Source organism: Aspergillus japonicus (assembly GCF_003184785.1).
Source record: "Aspergillus japonicus CBS 114.51 unplaced genomic scaffold BO86scaffold_53, whole genome shotgun sequence".
Taxonomy (NCBI): Eukaryota; Fungi; Ascomycota; class Eurotiomycetes; order Eurotiales; family Aspergillaceae; genus Aspergillus; species Aspergillus japonicus.
The window spans coordinates 125,017-142,260 of record NW_020291690.1 but is presented as its reverse complement, the minus strand read 5'-3'; the positions used below and the strand labels follow the sequence as shown (position 1 = coordinate 142,260).

Genomic DNA, 17,244 nt, shown 5'->3' with positions numbered 1-17,244 from the left:
CGAGAATGACCCGAGGCCTGACACAGGCTTGGTGCCGTCTGAACGTCCTCAATGACAGTGAAGCTTGGGGTTTCGCTGCCGGCGTAGCGTGCAAGTAGAACGGCCCATGCGAGCTTGATACAATGCGTCCATCGGGCGCTGTCGCCTTGTCGCCATTGTGTAGTCAATTTCAAATCCAAGGGTGAGCGGATTATGTGAAAGACAGCATGTTCATCGTCGCCGCCGTTCAAAGTCGGAAAGATAGTAGGCTGAGTCTCCATCTCGGCCAACGCCATCAGAGCTAGGTACGATACCCTAAAAGCTTCTTATCTTATCAGCGGGGGGAGTTTACGATGTACGACGCCACAAGCAGTCATTATATGTCATGCTCAGCCATTGCACGGCAGTGGCCGATATAAGCAAGCCATCCATACTCCTGGCATGATGACATCAGATTGCAGCCATTCTGGGGAACAGCAAGGAGCAGCGAGCGCACGCCATACCGGTCCGTTGATGGGTCATTGTATAGTATTGCTAGATAGCATTGCTACGGGTCACGTTCCTGATCACCTTACATCGTCTAGAACCAACCCGTGCAGATTTTCTTGGATCCAGGACCATCTAGTTACGTACAATCTGCCTGGGAGGGGACCATTTAGTACGCTTGACTGTGAGGAGGCATTACGCGGCCATTCAGAACAGCATTGCTGGCTTTTGATCCACCTCCGCGGTGTATGAAATTCAAGAAAGAGGCAAGTCAGCATGTCAGGGGCGTTCAAAAGATGCGGCACCTCCCTTGCGGGCTGACCCTAAGTAGTGGGGGAGCCTGGGGAGCCCCGGCGACACAAGCGAATGGAATTCTCGCTCGCTCTCTCCGCAAGGATCCGAACCTGGTCTGGGGAATGCAAATGCTACCGGCCTATGGGCGGATTTACTGCCAGGGCGAGAGGAATGTGCAATCTCCATGCGCATGCGTATAGACCCATTAGGCCTCGTGACATTTATTGAGGCAATTGTGCTGCTGTATGGCCGCCCCCCTCGCAGAATGATCTTCCTCAAGAAAAGGGAGAGCCATCAATGGCTATCCCACATATCACACATAACCCTCGCTGGGTTCCACCAACACGAGCTAATATTCCTTACGAAAGGCCGTGGTGCGGTTCATCTTTCGATCACTTGTTGTCGACAATCTGTCTCTAGCGGATTCTGGCAGGTTTAACATTATGTCTCGCGAACAATTGGTCTGGGCTCAGGCAATCTTCACGGCCATTGCGGTCTTCCTCTGGTGGGCTTATGATCCTAACAGCTGGAGCAATCGAATTCTATCCTTTGTTATCGATGTAAGTCCGAAGCATACCGGTTGATGGTCTCTGATTGTCTTCACGAGAGACTAATGGTATACAGAAATACCTGCGGTGGCGTTACCCCGTCAAGTCCGTCCACGGCAGATCTCAGATCCCCACGCGTCCTTACAAGTTTCCCGATGGTGGCGGCAGCACCAAGTTCCTCGATGGCGAGACTGTCTCGGGCGACTGGGAGAAGAAATACGGGCCAATCTACCGCATCTGGACTGGGCTCGTTCCAGAGATGTACCATACCCTCCCCCTACACCCCCCTCGGTGTACCCTTATCTCTTTGCTGACCGACGACGCAGCGTTTTGACGCGGCCCGACGACGTCAAAACCGTCTACAAGGACTCGGACAAGCATTTCAAGGTTAACAGTGCCAACGCCGGATGGGTGCTGGGCACGCTCCTCGGCGACGGCGTGGGCCTGCTCAATGGCAGCGATTGGAAGCGCGTGCACACGGTCGTGGCGCCCCCCTTTGGCCAAAAGGCTACGGCGTATGTTGACCTGGTCTCGTCGCGCGTCCAGCGCCATTTCGCCGAGTTCGAAGATCGCTGCGTGAAACAGGGGAGGACGACGCCGCTGCAGCTCCAGGCAACGGAGGATCTTAGCTCGTTCCCCTTCTGGGTCCTGAAGGACATCATCTACGGCGAGCTTCCGGACGCGATGAACCAGGAGCTCACGGAGCTGATCGACCTCCGCAACGAGATTTGGTCGCACACCTTCAAGGGCGGATGGTCGATGTTCTCCTTCAACAAACTCTTCTACCCGACGCTACGCCGGCAGCTGCACGAGTTTGAACACCGCTGGGAGGCCTTCAACGACGAGGTGTATGCGCACATCCTCGCGCAGGGCACCACCTCCCTCCCCATCGTCGCGCTGCACCGCGCCATCAACGAGGGCCGCGTCAAGCGCAGCGAGGTCCTGCACTCCATCAGTGAGGGCCTGTTCACCAACGTCGACGTGACCATGGGGACCTTCGCCTGGCTGGCCCTCCTGCTCGCCTTGCACCCGGAAATCCAGACCGAGCTGCGCGAGGAGATCACCCAAGTCCGGGCACAGGGGACCCCCGAGGCCTGGGAGCAGTATGTCGCGAGCCACACGACGCTCCTCGCCGGTTGCGTCATGGAGAACGGGCGCCTGCGCCCCATTGCCAACTACACGTACCCGCAGTACCTCCCCGAAGACCGAGCGGTGGCTGGCTATGTCGTTCCCCGGGGCACGTACTTCATCGTCGACACCAACGCGCTCAACCGGCGCGATCCTGCGTGGGGCGCCGACGGCGATGAGTTCCGCCCGCACCGCTACATGGAGGCGTCGGTGACCGAGTATCGGTATCGGCTGTGGCGGTTTGGGTTTGGGCCCCGGCAGTGTCTGGCGCAGGCCCTGGCGGATACGATGATGAAGTGTCTGGTTGTCCATTTGATTGAGAGGTATAGGATCTCGGTCCCGGAAGCGTTGGCCGGAGGGAAAGAGGACTGGAAGACACGCAGGCCGGATACGTGGTTTTCAATGGCGCAGAACCCGGTTGTTTGCGAGAGGATTTGAGGGTCTATCTCGTTATATCTGGTTTTTGTTCGATTTTTCTTTCCGCTCGTGCTGTTGGTGGGGGTTTCATGTACCCCAAGCCAAGAAATCGATGATCCGCATAGGGCCATCTCCCATGTACAGTTTGTTAGGGTTATGCCTCCAAGCTCTCATGTTATCAAGGTACAAGATAGAGTTGATGATCTATTTCACGAAAGCCATTGCTATTTCCTACCAATCATTTCGCTCACATGCTGTTGGCGGCCCTGCGGCCTCAGTAGCCAGGCTGTAGTTCTTGGCTAGTTCCTCGGATAGCCTCACGTAGTTGAATTCATCCATCATCCTCGTGTTGACGCATGGAATGGTATGGTCCGGACTTGCATACGGTCAGTGTAGGGTCACTGTTCAGGAGGTTGGCGAAAATAAATTGAGTAGCTCAGAGAGATAGCAGGGGGAGATATTGCCGTATTAGGGCACGTTTTGCAAGTGTGGGGCTGGCGATGCCGCACGAGTTGAACCCTGCAAACACTGTTGCGACGATCCTTGGGGGCACTTACAGCAACAGAGGCTGACTGTAAACGCGGTGTGAACAGTCAGGGCACCCATCCATCTCATCCCTTGGGGATTCTCCACATTCTGCATGTCCAGCCTTGGTTGTCCCTTGCCTAGGGCTATCCCTTGCCAGCTCGTCAACCTCCCCGTGCCTTGGGCGACCAGTTTCTTTCTTTTGAAAAGACCAAAAAGAAAAAAAAAAGATACGTCTTGCTCTCGTACCCAGCTCAATCCATTTTGTTCTGCTCCGCGGTCATAATGGCGCTCCTGATGACAGAGAGTGATAGTGAGCCCGCAGCGCCGGGTGTCCGCATCCACGAAGACGAAGCAGCCCCCAAGCATGAGATCGATTCCCTGCAAGAAGACCACCCTCAATACCCGGAACGGCTATCCACACTCCTCCTCGATATCTCGGCACTGGTGGTCATCCAGTTCCTTCAAGGGCTCGACGGCACGATCGTCACGACCGCCATCCCCAAGATCTCGAACCGCTTCCATGCCCTGGGCGATATCGGCTGGTACGCCAGTGCGTTCATGTTGACCTTTTGCTCCTTGCAGCTGATCTGGGGCAAACTGTACACCTTCTACACGGTGAAATGGACGTACCTGGTCGCGCTCTTCCTGTTCGAGCTGGGGTCCTTCATCTGCGGGATCGCGCCCTCGTCCATGAGCTTCATCGTCGGTCGTGCAATTGCAGGGGTTGGTGCCGGAGGCACCGGGGCTGGGTCACTGCTGCTCGTCACGCATCTCCTCCCCCCACCGCGCCGGCCAGCTCTCGTTGGCGTTCTGACCGCGATCTTCGGTTTCGGTGCGGCCGTGGGCCCGTTGCTTGGGGGCGCATTTACCGACAACGCCACGCTCACCTGGCGATGGTGCTTCTACATCAATCTTCCGCTGGGCGCCTTGGCCGCCACGATTGTCGTCTTCTTCATCCCCACCAACAAAGCCCCCGGGCGGAACACCGCCTTCCAGGAGCGATTGCTGCAGATGGATCTGCTGGGCGCCGTGCTTCTGATTCCCGGGATGGTTTCGCTCTTGCTTGCGCTGCAGTGGGGGGGTTCCAAGTACCCCTGGAGTGACGGCCGGGTCATCGCCACGCTGGTCGTCGCGGGGGTTTTGATAACCGGCTTCGTCCTCAGTCAGGTCTGCCGCCAGAATGAGGATCGCCTCATGATCTCGTCGCGGGTGTTCAAGGATCCCCGGATCTGGACTGCCGTCATCCTGGGAGCTTCCGCTACCACCTCCTTTTTCGTCATGCTGTACAATGTATGGGAAAGGAAAGTGCTCTGGACTGCCTAGGACTACATGGCTAACCGTTTCTCTAGCTCCCCATCTGGTTCCAAGCTATCAAGGGTGCTTCTGCCGCCTCCTCGGGCGTGATGAGCCTTCCCATGACCATCAGCTTCCTCGTCGCCTCCACAATCGGAGGGACACTGAGCTCCAGCGACTTGTCTCCTCCATCCCCGTCTTCGCCACCCCGGAACCACTGGCGCCGCCGCATCCTCCCCGGCCGCGTTCGAGCAGTCAAGCGGCCCTCCCCAACCACGATCGTCGCCCTCTTGACGCTCGCCTCCCCGATCCTGCTCTCCACGGGCTCCGGTCTTCTGACCACTCTCACCCCGCACAGCAGCACCGGGAAGTGGATCGGCTACCAAGTCCTGCTGGGTGCGGGCGGGGGCCTGGGGATGCAGCTCAGCATGACGGCCGCGCAGTCTTTCCCGAACCACAGGGACATCACCATGGGCACGACAATCATCCTGACGTGCCAGAACCTGCCAGCCACCGTGCTGACCTCGGTAGCGGCGACGATCCTCAACTCCCAGCTGGCTTCGCGTTTGCGCGATGAGGTTCCGGGCCTGCACGGCAATACACAGTTGGTCACGGGGGCCGGTGCGACGGGGTTTCGCGACGTGGTTCCGGCCGAGCTGATTCCGGCGGTCTTGGAGGTGTATAATGAATCGGTGACCCGGACGTTTCTTGTATCGGTTGCTATGGCGTGCTTCGGGGTAGGGGCAAGCCTGTGGGTGCCTTTGAGATGGAGGCGCGCGGCGCGGGCTCGACGGGGCGCAGACCCTTGAAAGCTGATATCTCTTTGTTCCTACTAGTATGTACAGTACGATATGACTGCTTCCAAAAAACACAATAAATGGAACGAATCTACAAACTACAGGCTGGCCGACTTCTGGACGTACTGGTCGCTGGACCGCATTTCTTTTCTTTCCTTCTCTGCTTGAATCTCAGCTCCAAATTCAGACCAATCGACCTCCAAGGTAACAGCCTCCCACGGCGGGCTTGTAAGGATCAGCCTTCACTTGCCCACCGGTTCATGGCCGTTTCCCCTTACTTTGGACCGGGAGCAAAGGGTGAGACGCCAGGTTAACCCACCTGTAGACGAGGATAAAATCCTACTACGTCATCATAAGTTATGCAGCTGTAGCGTAGCGTCGCGTTCAATCCACACCACATTCCTATACTTGCTGCTAACATGCAAGCCACTACTACTCCCACCGAAGTAGACTACAATACTACCCTAGCTTCCAACATGACTCGTGCGAGTGCAGCTGCACCCCACGAGAACTATACCGCCTCTCCCGTCTAAGCCAACCCCTCTCAACAACCATAGAGATTCCCAAGCAAGATCCTCAACGCTCTCCACACCCCAACCACAATGCGCCTGCTCTGAGATGGTTTCTGCACGTTCGGCATACCCTTCGAAAGCACGTGCCCTTCCCCCCCGTAGGACCAGCACAGAGGAGTCCATAAATGCACGAGCAGAGCTAGAGCACTCCTGGAGCAAAGAAAATGGCACTCATCTCCACCGAGAATGATAGGTAGGTACACGTGTCATGTCAAAGGCCCGCAATGATTTGCGAGAAAGAAGTCAAGGTGCAGAAATTCCGGCTGTGGCTGGGTGCATGCTTGACTTTTTGGGCCTCAATTTAGAACCCGTTTTCCATTCGCGTCTGTCGGTGAAATTGGTTGATTCCGCGAGGTAGTCGCCCCGTGCTTTCTAACCCTAGCTATTTTGCATCGGCGCCTACACGCGGGGCACCACCCACCAGGGTTGCGGGATTTGGATACACGGGATTTGGATACACGCACCCTCAGGTGCACGCTGTGCACTCGGAGAACATCGGTATAGATAGTTGGTAATGGATGATCCCCCCCCTTACTTCGGCAAGGGGTGGCCACGGCAGAATTATCCGGTTGATGTACTCTTAGACGAAGCAGAGAGACGAGGTCGCGCGCCGGGGGGCCCCTCTCCTGACTCCAGGAACTTCACTCATGCATAAGGTGTAACAGTGCGGACTGTGCGTATCTCGCCTCAAGGCGGCGCTGATATAAGAGGCGGAGGAGCATGCTGCGACGTACGTACAGGGTTAATTTATAATTCCAACCTCAAGTACAACGTTATAAACGACGGGCCACCCCGAGCACCAAGACCCCCCCCCCCCCCCCCCCCCCCCCCTTCCTCACCCCAACAAACACCAATATGACTCGCGCCGACGACCCCAACATGACTCGTGCAATAAAGATCGTGATCATCACCCCGGTGACCATGGACCTCACCTTCTACAAGCCCCAAATCGACCGCCTCTGCCGCGCCGGGGTGGAGGTGACCGAAATCTCCCTGATCGTCGGCCCGGCCTCGATCGAATCGCGCGTCGACGAAGCCATGGCCGTGCCCGGCATGCTGGCCGCGGCGCTCCAGGCCGAGAAGGCGGGCGCGCACGCGCTGGTGATCAGCTGCATGAGCGATCCGGGGCTGAGCGCGCTCCGCGAGGCGGTCGCGATCCCCGTCGTGGGCGTCGCGCAGGTCTCCATGGCGACGGCCGCGACCCTGGCGCACAGCTTCGGGATCGTGACCGTCCTGAGCCGCATCGCGCCGATCCTGCAGGCCAACGCGGCGCACTGTGGCTACGAGCGCCAGTATGTCGGCTGCCGCGCGGTGGAGATCCCCGTGTTGGACGTCCACCGCCGGGCGCGCGAGGTGCAGGACGGTCTGAACCGGCTGGCGCTGGAGCTGGTGGAGCAAGAGGGCGCCGGCGCGGTCATCCTGGGCTGTGGCGCGCTGCTGGGCTGCGCGGGCGAGATCCGCGGGTTTCTCGCGGAGAGAGGCATGGCTGTCCCGGTTGTGGACCCCTTGCCTACCACCGTCGCCTTTGCCGTCACCTTGGTCGAGCAGGGGCTGAGCCACAGCAGCGTCAGCTACCCGCCGTGTCAGATCAAATCTTACCAAGGGTATGAGTTGGGAGAGGATCAGATGGGTAGCCGGCGCTTTTGATGGGCGTTTCGTGGCTTGCGTGGGGGGATCAACGGATCCGTGACGCAGGGGCCATGACCGCAGTTGCGAGGCGAGGTCGGATGATGCTTGCTCGGGCGAGGGTCTACAGCGAACAGCTGCGTATGGTTTGGGGATTCTTCCAGATGTGTCGAAGTCAAGAAGACAACTCAAGTGCTGACGGGGATAACCCATGGCGGTCAAGTCAAACTTGTGGTCAAGCAATGGCAGACGCTTTGATTTCTCTCCAAGGTCCCTGGTTGGCGAATCAATCCAGACGGGCTGATACCGGCTCTTTCACTCCAACGTCCGGATTATCTCACTTTGAAATTGTTTGACGGTGTAAGCCCCAGCCGGCGCCTCTGATATGAACTACACCGGGATTCAACCACAAACAACCTGTTGCGGGTGTGCTACCCGGGAAGAATTCCTATGGTAAAGCCGGATGAGCAACCGCCAGAACGGCTCCATTCTTTTTGGAGGTTTCGAAGTGTTGATGCCCAACGCAGGACGGGGCAGTTCGCGGCTTTGTCTGGAGTATTCCGAGAACCTTTGGTGGATCGCACCGGAGCAGGTCCTCTGGCCTAGCCAGATGACGCTCACAGTGAACGGACCAATCCGGGGCATTCTGGGATTCCTTAGATTGCACTTCAATCTGTGGTTGACTGGCGCAGGTGTTTACTGTAGTATTCATAGAGGTGCCCTGAAGTGTCAATTCGAGCGGCAAGCCACCCACACGGCGCCTGGTGTTGTATGTTGTTAATGGCTTTTCATCTCTCGGTTTGGTTGTCTGTTGTTGGTCATGGTTCATCTCATCCTGCGTTCTCCTAGACTCCCCCGTAATTATACACCTTAACACTCTCACCCACACTAAACACTTCCGTTTCGACATCCCCCATCTATCGAACTTCCCTAGCATGGCAAAGAAGCTATGGGCAATGCGCACAAGAATTCAGGGTCTCGACTGATGTGTCGAAGAGGAGAGAGTTAGTGTTCTTGTATTGCCCTGTTGTGTTTCTCAGGCATTTCAATGTTGGTGATGGGAAGGTCTATGTCCGTGTCGAGATACGTCGTCCTGAAGAATGGCACCCGCAAAGATTTGCACGTCTAGCTACTGATATTGACCCTACTTAAAGACTCGGATTCAGGATACGGTTCCGGCCAGACGGTGGCGATGAGGTCGTCTACTACGAGACGACTGATAGTGAGCACTTCCTATTCCGAGCGAATTCATGCGTCGACATCATTATGGAAGATGCTACCTATGAGGTCCTCGTCCGGAGACCCAGAAGATACATTCGCGATGTCTCGAAGTCGAAAAATCAGGTCCTGCGAAAGATGGCTAATCGAGGGTACACGTCAGATATTGAGATACTTGGACCTTGTTTCGATTGGTGCGTATCTTGCCTTGGAATGTCGTTGAACGCCTACTGCACTGATCATAGATCAGCTGGTTGCAATTCAAATCTCCATTATTACTTGCTCAAGGTTGTATATTTTACCTATGAATGATGTAGTATGTGACTTTGGAAGGGTCAACATAATGGTGGTCGAGACCCCCCCCCTTAGACACATCATGTTTCCCAGTAGACGAAGACCGTACTGGAGGATAGTGGCGGAACTATTCTTTCTGAAAATTTGCCTGCAATCTGAAATACGCTGGCTGAGCGGGAATTTGGATGTAGTCACACAAGTGGGAGGGAGGCACGCGGTCGAAAGTGATAAAAAGAAATATAGTCGACCTACATGGGGCTCGAACCCACAACCTTCGGATTAGGAATCCGACGCTCTACCATTGAGCCAATAGGCCCGAAAGCTGTCAACCTTAGATTATAACAAGTATGAGACCGAAAGGTAAGTTGAACTAGCATGCTAACCAACAAAGAAATTCACTTATTGAATCCAGGCCAAAATACAGAAACCATGGCTCGGATCACTAGGTATAGGTATAACAACATCTTGATAGATTGTGCTTTCTCAACAAAAATTGTCTCCCAAGTGGTTTTCTTTTTGTTTTTTATCTTTGCTTTGTGTTTTTCCTAAACAAGTTGCAAATCAATTCACTGAGTTGTAATTTAGCTGGCTGGGGAGGATGGTGTTTCGCCAACAACAACAAGTTACAGAAGTGAATGCTATTGCTAACAATTCACTGAAAAGGCTCAGTCATCGTCACGGGACTTTCTGGCATGCAAGTTTGTCTAACTGTGGTCCATTGGCTCAATGGTAGAGTGTCGGACTCCTAATCCGAAGGTTGTGGGTTCGAGTCCCATGTGGATCGGTTGAACGCATTCTGTGGTACTTAAGTCCTTTCGGCCATTTACCACAGACGCGACCACCAACTTTTCCCTTTTTGTTTTCTTCTCTCTTTTTTTCACTTAGTCCCTGGTCACAGCAAATATCATGCGCAGAATATGGTCCCTTTTAATTTTGATCGTGATTTCTGAGGTCTCTCCCACACAAACCTATCCGCCGGTTTTCTCGCGCTAATTTTTGTGTAGAACACCTACCGCTCATGTCACCTGTTTGTCACCTTTGTTGATTGCGTGCATCAGCTTACTATGTCTAGTGGGCTGTCTTCTTATTCATAGTCCGTAATTCTCTAGCTTCCATGTTTCTTTGCATAGAGGGGGGCGGTGTCGTTCATGAAAATCGTACCGCGGACGCGACTCGGATTGTGAAGAGCAATCGAGACTTCTTGGTTTAGAGTTCTACCACACGACCTTCACGGTCAGCGGCGTCAGTTTGCATCCATTACCATGTTGTCCACCAGGAGGAACCTCCCGCCCGCCCATGGCTCGGAGTCCGATCGTCGAGGAGCCATTGGCTCACACACAAATAATGACGGCAGCTGCCGCTTTGTCTGCCCACCCTTCCCCGCCTGAAGTAGAAATCACGAAGTGGATGTTGGGCAGATTGCGATATGCTGCTGTCAATTTTCCTTTCCTTTTCTTTTATCTTTGTGTTCTGCTGCTTATCATTGTGTTGCAAAATCCGTCTCTCCAAGTTGTGTAGGCGGGGAGCTGTGGAAGAATCTTCACGAAGAAACTCCAATGTGAAACTGTTGAAAATCAACCGGCGAACGGTCAAATGCTGCCAATGCGAGGTGTAAATTCACTCTCTCAGCACATTACACATGAGATCCGAGCTGAGGGGGGGTTCCATCCCCGCCTTTCATGAGATGTCATCTGACCCAGCCATTTGCCACATACTCCTGATGTCATGTTAAAGACCAACCCGACTGTTCCCTGCGGGTGCCAGGTCGTATAAAAGTCTCCATGCCGGTGTTGGTAGCAGTGCGGACAGGGCCAGCTCAGCACCCTACAGCTAGCTATACACCATCGTACCACACACTTGTTGAAACAGACACTTCCGTCACAATTTTCTGACCCAGCTACAATCAAACAGACCAAAGCTCTAAATCTTTCCAGAGCTGAACAATCATGACCACCTCCCGCAGCATTGAACACTACAAGACCAACGTCCACGCCCACTGGGAGGGCAAACATGCCAAGGACTGGACGGAGGTTGACCTCATTGGGTACGAGAACGCGACGAATCGCTTATATAACGAGCTGTGCGCGCATCCGGACGCGGCCGTCGTGCAGGTCGGCCATCGATCGACCCTGCTCAACAATCATGGCCGGGACTACCGGTTCAACGGCAAGTTCTCCAGCGAGCAGACGCAGCCAGAGCGCAGTCACCATGAGTACAACCGGTTTGGGAAGCTGATGAAGTGGGAGGGCGATCGGTGGTATGCGTATGATTTTGAGGTGGAGATTACTGATCATATGAGGGCTTAGAAAGGGGGTGGGGAGGTATGTCCCTAGGTTGGCTGTTGCGCTGAGGTTGGTTGTGAGTGAAAACTGAGTCTTTAAGGCGGGAGTATTGCGGTTGCCCCCCTATTGTCTAATCAGAATTATGTGATCGCCAGTTTTTTCTGACCTGCAGGAAGATAGGTGCAGGTGTAATATTTGGGGAGGGATCTGATCTCAATCCCGAATGGACTGCTTCATTTCATAATCTGACCACAGGTCCTGGTGCGCTCGCTCTAAAACAAGGACATGTCCAACGCCTGTCGCCGTGGCCTTGGTGCGACAGGCGCCTCGATTATAGACAAAAAGACTAGTAGCATCACCGCTTGTATCTTGTGTCTACCATGTGGACTGACACACAAGCCAGCAGCATCGAATAAAAGTTCACCTGGATTTTTTTTAATACGGCTTTGTGATATATTCATTTTGGTCGTTACTACAAACGAGGTGGATGCAAAAACCTAAGCATGAAGAGTACATTTGAGCAAACAAGGCGAACATTCGACAGTGCGTATCCTTGACCCGAGAAACATCCAACGGGCCGCCGGTGCTCAGGGGTGGATCGAACATATAGGTCGAGCTTTCTGCCAACATGATTCCCCGCGGCTCTCGGAGGCATGCACAGCAAAGGATTACAGTTCCTGGTGCCAATGCTTGCAAAACACACAGCTAGAAGATCAGCATTCTTTCTAGTCTCGACTCGTCTGCTGGTCCTTTCCTACGGAGTAACTCTTTCGCTGACGGATCTTACCGCGACTGAGGCGGGAGCTTCGGGGAGATTTGCCAAATGCCCTAAGATATGTCCGAGTTGGAAAGTTCATTTGGCAGCGCAAAGAATCCGAAGCAATCTAGTCCTTAGTCTCGTCGAAACTACCCGCACTAGCTTTAGCATATATGATTAGGTTTGCGATCGCCACGTGGTAGGTTGTGGATGTCAGAGATGGGGTTCGGATGAGCAGTCCTAAAGTAGAGAAGGGAAGAAGAACAAGCAAGGCAACGTTGGCAGAAGAAGATGAGGAGAATGGAAGGTCTCTCGTTTATTCCAATGCTTTCGTTCTATAGAGTCAGTCTCCGGTTTATATTCCCCATATATCTATCCTATGCATGTACAGTGCGTCATTGATTGAACGCGCATCCCCACAGCCTTGACACCATTCGTTCACCGGCCGCCTTACAGAAAAAGCGACCGTTTCGAGATCTCGCTGTTGTGGGCCAAGTTGTTAGAATCTCTGCGGTAAACATGGAGCATTCGCTTGTTGAACGATCGGAAGAAGAGATTACCTTATCCTGGGATCATAATCCTGCTCTTCCTGATGGTTATACATGAATTAACTAGCGTGCTTCAACCGAACAACGATGCACCACCTCGCTCTGTTCTCGGGCCCTTCCTCCTCCCTTACCTCGACCCAATCTCGTCTGATCTCATCATCGCCCCCCGTACAACTCGTAGTCTGGTCCCGCTCGTATATGGTGTCGACCTCCAGGCCCATCTCCACCACTGTCTTCAAGAACCTTACAACAACCGGCCGGCCCGTATGAAGTCCCGCAACGATCCAAACTCTCCCTTCGGGGGCAAGAAACCACTTCATCGTCTGTGCAAGGTTCTTATGCTGCAATTCCATCCAGAGGCAATCAGCTGCGATGATGCGTGTGAATCGGCCTTGATTAGCCACGGCCCAGGAGTCCGGCGCCAGAGTCCCCCACTCATGGGCCTGGATGGAGACCGCACATCCGTTCGCTGCCAGGATGTTGCGTTTCAGGTTGAACTCAATTGCACCCCTCAGAGCGGGCGACGAGGGATGGTCTGTGATCGTCACTTCTGAAGCGCCCGCGAGGATCGAGACTATCGACGGGAGTGCAGCGCCTAGTCCAGATGTGAGTATATTGAGGGCAGGGGCAAAAGACAAACAGGATGGAGGATGAGAGGACAAACCAGCGCCTAATTCCAGGACCCTCTCTCCTTCCACCTTCCACATCTCGTCGACATGTTCGTGACCAGCATGAGCATCCTCGATGGCCTCCGCAACCACCAAACCGGAACTCCACACGAAATGCGCGAATAACTTTCTCTGCGCTTCTACTTGACCTGCGTCTGAGTCGGAGTCTACATTGTTGGCCGATGAGTCCGAGTCACTCGGTTGCGGGCGACTGGATTCACGCGCATTCTGGTCCGGGTATGACGGAACTTGGATGGTCAGATCACCATAGCGTGGCGAGGAGTAGAGGAGATATTGGCCCGGGTCGCCGTGGAACTGTGGTGCATCGTCGGGCAAGAGATGGGCGAGAAAAGCCGCGAAGATGTCTTCGGGCTCACCTTCGGCGGCCGCGGCGGCCGCGGCAGCATCATCGCGCGGGTCATCTGTCGACGAGACGCAAGGTAAAGTAGGGAGCGGGCGAAGACGGGACAGCAGCATTTTTTTTTTTTCAAAGTGACGCGATTATTTCCAGCCAGAAGTAAAGTTGCTTATCTGCCGTCGAGAAGAAGAGAGCTCAGAGTGGATTCGGGTCTTTCGAGGGGGGTTGTGAAGAAGTATCTTAGCCCACCCACTAGAGTACTTATCCGTCCCACGGATCCACCCAATGGAGCCCATCGTGCCTTCGATTTGTTTCTGCGCCCGTCGGTCGAACTTCCCTCGACTCGTTATTGCGGTCCTCCGTTACCCGGTAGCCGCGCGATACCGATATTTGTCTTTCATTTTACCATACAGATATCGATAATTTCCTGAGTACGATCATCGGAAGACATACCTCCCTTCTCATATAACTCTTGTTATAACAGGATTTCTATGCTGCCGTAAAGGTAATCGGTAGAGAATAAAGCAGATACTGGTAAGATATGGAAGAAATCATATAATGATACATGATACTAAGTGATGTATAACTTGAAATACACTGTAATACTACTCAACAAAATTATAACTAAAAAGTTGTCTGAAGTTCCCCAACTAGCGCATTGGCCCCACCAGAAACAAGGCTTTGTGTGTTACCATTGTTTTCTCCACACTAGTAAGCACACTTCTACATATCCATTCGGGTTAGTCAATACTTCATGCTTATTGACCTTGGATATACTTGATTGGACAGTCTCAGTAATGATCTATGGAAGCCTGCGTTAGCCTGATCTTACTCATAGAAGTGAGGACACAGTGAGCATAAGTTAACTAGATTCAGCAACAAACCAAGAACTGGGCTTCAAGATCTTCAACTACCACCCTATAAGACACCTTACCTTCTAATATAATTCAGAACCAGGAATGTCGGCAAGTAATTGTTTGTATGGTTTGTAGTGTCTTGACTTGATCAAGAGCTTTTTGCAGATAAGGATATTACAATTCTTATCCATTACTTAAGCACATACAACCACAGGGTGTGGAAAACAGGGTTTCCCGTCTGTGAGGCTACAAAAGGGAGATGATTGAACCAGGCAAGAATTCCGTTTTTAAAAAGAAAAGAAAAAAGAAAGGCCCTGCAGGCCTTTGCTTAGAGCTAAATATATATATAAAACAACAGATATTTAAAATATTTATAACTAGTTATTTAACAGGCTACCAAGGTACCTGTTACTACTTTTTTTTTATAAATAAACTAATCTATATACTGCTATAATATATAATTGGCTAGTTAGTTAAGCTACAGTAGTTAAAAAATAGTAGTAGAAAAACTAAAAAAATAGATTTTTAGCTAATTAATACTGGCAAAGCAGTTAGCTGGTAAAAAAGCTATTTTACATCTATTAAAACTATTTAGCTTAACAGTAGACTATACTAGCAACAGATAGTTTAGCTAGTTAGTATAAAAAATAAATTAGTTAAAAATTTATACTAGTTAGTACAGCCGGCCGGCTGCTGGGCTAAAAAAATTAAATAGTTAGCTACTATAAAAACTATTTTAGATTTTTAAAACTAGTATAAATAAACAGTTAACTATATTAACAGCAGTTTATTTAATTAGTTAATAGTATTACTAAATAAACTAGCTAGAATAGTTATTTAGTTAATATAAATAGGTTAAACAGCTAAGGCACCTGGCTGATTAGTTTAGTAAAAAATCTAAATAGCTAAAATACTAATCTAATAAATAAAATAAAATAGTAAACTAGTAGAAAATCCAGTAGAGGGCCTTGGCCAATTAATAAAATAAAAAAATTTATAAACAAATTATAAATAAATGTATTCTAATTTTTTTAGTTATTTTTATAATAGGAGATTATAAACTAGTAAAAATAGTTTACTAAATAAAAGTATTTAAAAGCAGCAGCTTTCTAGGTAATAATTATAATATATAATATTTTTAGTAGTATATTACCAAAATTATACTATATCTACTACAGTAGATTAGTATTTTAACTATTTTAAAACTTTTTAAATAAAATTTTAGACTATAGACTATAGCAGATACAGCAGTAGTCTATTATTTTTAAAATTATCTACTTTTTTAATTTTATTATTAGTATTAAGAACTATAATAAGGTTCTTAGAGTCTTCAGCTTGCCTGGGGTAGAAATTTAGTAATATAAATACTAATTTTTAAAAGTAAAATACTAGATAGAACTCTAAGATTATTATATACTTTAGTAGAATTAGATTATAGATTTTGTAATTAATTATATAAATAATTAACTATAAATTTAGATACTTTAAAGTAAAAAACTAACTTTTTTATTTTAGCTAATAATAGTAGATATTTATAAATATCTAGTTTTATATACAGAGCTCTGGGTACAGCAGGCAGTACCAGTTAGCCTACTTAGTATATATAATCTATATTTATATAAGTTAGTTCTATAGAAACTAGATAATATTTTTTATATATTTAATTAGTTTATCTGCAGCTAGAGTATTTAGGTACTAAAAGCTTTTAAAGGCTTTTAAAAACTTAGCCCTAGTATAAAAATAATAGCTATAGTTTATAAAAAAAATATTATACTAGTTAACTAGTTAATATAGTTATTAACAGCTAACTAGATATTAAAAAAATTTACTTAATTATTTTAAATAAAATTAATAAATATCTGTAGATAGTTTTTAAAATAGCAGATAATATTTTTACTTTATCTATTAGTTTTAAAATAATATATAAAAAAATACTAATTAATACTATAGCATTTGCAGTAGTAGAACTGAAAATAGCTAATAAAAAACTACTATAATTTAAATAATTAAAACTAGTAGTCTATATTTAAAAAATATTTAGTAGTATATAGCTTTAATAAATTTATTTATAAACTTATTTTAAAATAGTTTAAAAAAAATAGTATTTAGTTAACTAGTTAACTACTATTAGTATATAATAGCAGATACAGCTGCAGCAGATATAATATAACTGCTTTAATTATATTAAAATAAAAACAGCTTTAGTAATAATAGTGTCAAGGAGCGGGCTGGCGTCTGGTTCTTAGGCGGGCTGGGTAGTAGAAATAACAGTATAGGCTAGACAATTCTCTATAACTAGTTTTCTAATATATTCTTTAGCTACTGGATTAGACTATTTTTAAATTCATAAATAGAATATAGCTTTAAAAGCTATAAATAGGATTAAAAATAGACAGGCAGTTAAAAAGATTACAGATTATATACTAAACAGTTAAAAAAAATAAATTAAATTATTAAAATAAATTAAATTAAATAAATTAAATAAATTAAATAAATTATATAAATTAAATAAATTAAATAAATTAAATAAATTAAATAAATTAAATAAATTAAATAAATTAAATAAATTAAATAAATTAAATAAATTAAATAAA

The 17,244-nt window shown here is 49.2% G+C and overlaps 5 protein-coding genes and 2 non-coding genes across 7 annotated transcripts; 5 read left to right on the top strand and 2 right to left on the bottom strand.

Moving 5' to 3' along the window:
- Positions 1–1,202: 1,202 nt before the first annotated feature.
- On the top strand, positions 1,203–2,873 carry gliC (cytochrome P450 monooxygenase gliC; the record flags this gene model as incomplete). The annotated part of the gene is made up of 3 exons (XM_025676078.1): positions 1,203–1,319; positions 1,384–1,568; positions 1,634–2,873. The coding sequence occupies 3 exons, from the start codon at positions 1,203–1,205 to the stop codon at positions 2,871–2,873; spliced, it is 1,542 nt and encodes a 513-aa protein (XP_025524684.1).
- A 789-nt stretch (positions 2,874–3,662) lies between these two features.
- On the top strand, positions 3,663–5,482 carry BO86DRAFT_402467 (MFS general substrate transporter; the record flags this gene model as incomplete). Its single annotated transcript, XM_025673861.1, has 2 exons — positions 3,663–4,670; positions 4,730–5,482. 2 exons carry the CDS (start codon positions 3,663–3,665, stop codon positions 5,480–5,482), a joined length of 1,761 nt encoding a protein of 586 aa, XP_025524683.1.
- Positions 5,483–6,921: 1,439 nt separating this feature from the next.
- On the top strand, positions 6,922–7,689 carry BO86DRAFT_421317 (aspartate/glutamate racemase family protein; the record flags this gene model as incomplete). The annotated part of the gene is made up of 1 exon (XM_025675273.1): positions 6,922–7,689. One exon carries the CDS (start codon positions 6,922–6,924, stop codon positions 7,687–7,689), a length of 768 nt encoding a protein of 255 aa, XP_025524682.1.
- A 1,735-nt stretch (positions 7,690–9,424) lies between these two features.
- Positions 9,425–9,496, bottom strand: BO86DRAFT_t236. The gene has a single exon. It is a non-coding gene; the product is annotated as a tRNA-Arg (tRNA).
- Positions 9,497–9,892: 396 nt separating this feature from the next.
- Positions 9,893–9,964, top strand: BO86DRAFT_t239. Its single transcript has one exon. It is a non-coding gene; the product is annotated as a tRNA-Arg (tRNA).
- Positions 9,965–10,880: 916 nt separating this feature from the next.
- Positions 10,881–11,647, top strand: BO86DRAFT_174383 (uncharacterized protein). Its single transcript, XM_025666532.1, has 3 exons — positions 10,881–11,026; positions 11,092–11,501; positions 11,563–11,647. Exon 2 carries the CDS (start codon positions 11,127–11,129, stop codon positions 11,484–11,486), a length of 360 nt encoding a protein of 119 aa, XP_025524681.1. The 5' UTR covers positions 10,881–11,026; positions 11,092–11,126; the 3' UTR covers positions 11,487–11,501; positions 11,563–11,647.
- A 925-nt stretch (positions 11,648–12,572) lies between these two features.
- On the bottom strand, positions 12,573–13,943 carry BO86DRAFT_367996 (putative nicotinamide N-methyltransferase). The gene is made up of 3 exons (XM_025670187.1): positions 13,432–13,943; positions 12,780–13,362; positions 12,573–12,700 (listed from the first exon to the last, which is right to left on the bottom strand). The coding sequence occupies exons 1-2, from the start codon at positions 13,910–13,912 to the stop codon at positions 12,827–12,829; spliced, it is 1,017 nt and encodes a 338-aa protein (XP_025524680.1). The 5' UTR covers positions 13,913–13,943; the 3' UTR covers positions 12,573–12,700; positions 12,780–12,826.
- Positions 13,944–17,244: the final 3,301 nt, after the last annotated feature.

Excerpts from the sequence above, each read along its gene's own strand:
- BO86DRAFT_174383 (XM_025666532.1), top strand. The coding sequence starts at position 11,127 with ATGACCACCTCCCGCAGCATTGAACACTACAAGACCAACGTCCACGCC.
- BO86DRAFT_367996 (XM_025670187.1), bottom strand. The coding sequence starts at position 13,912 with ATGCTGCTGTCCCGTCTTCGCCCGCTCCCTACTTTACCTTGCGTCTCG. Across the intron at positions 13,363-13,431 it reads GGTCCTGGAATTAGGCGCTG|GCGCTGCACTCCCGTCGATA; the intron begins GTTTGTCCTCTC and ends CATCTGGACTAG.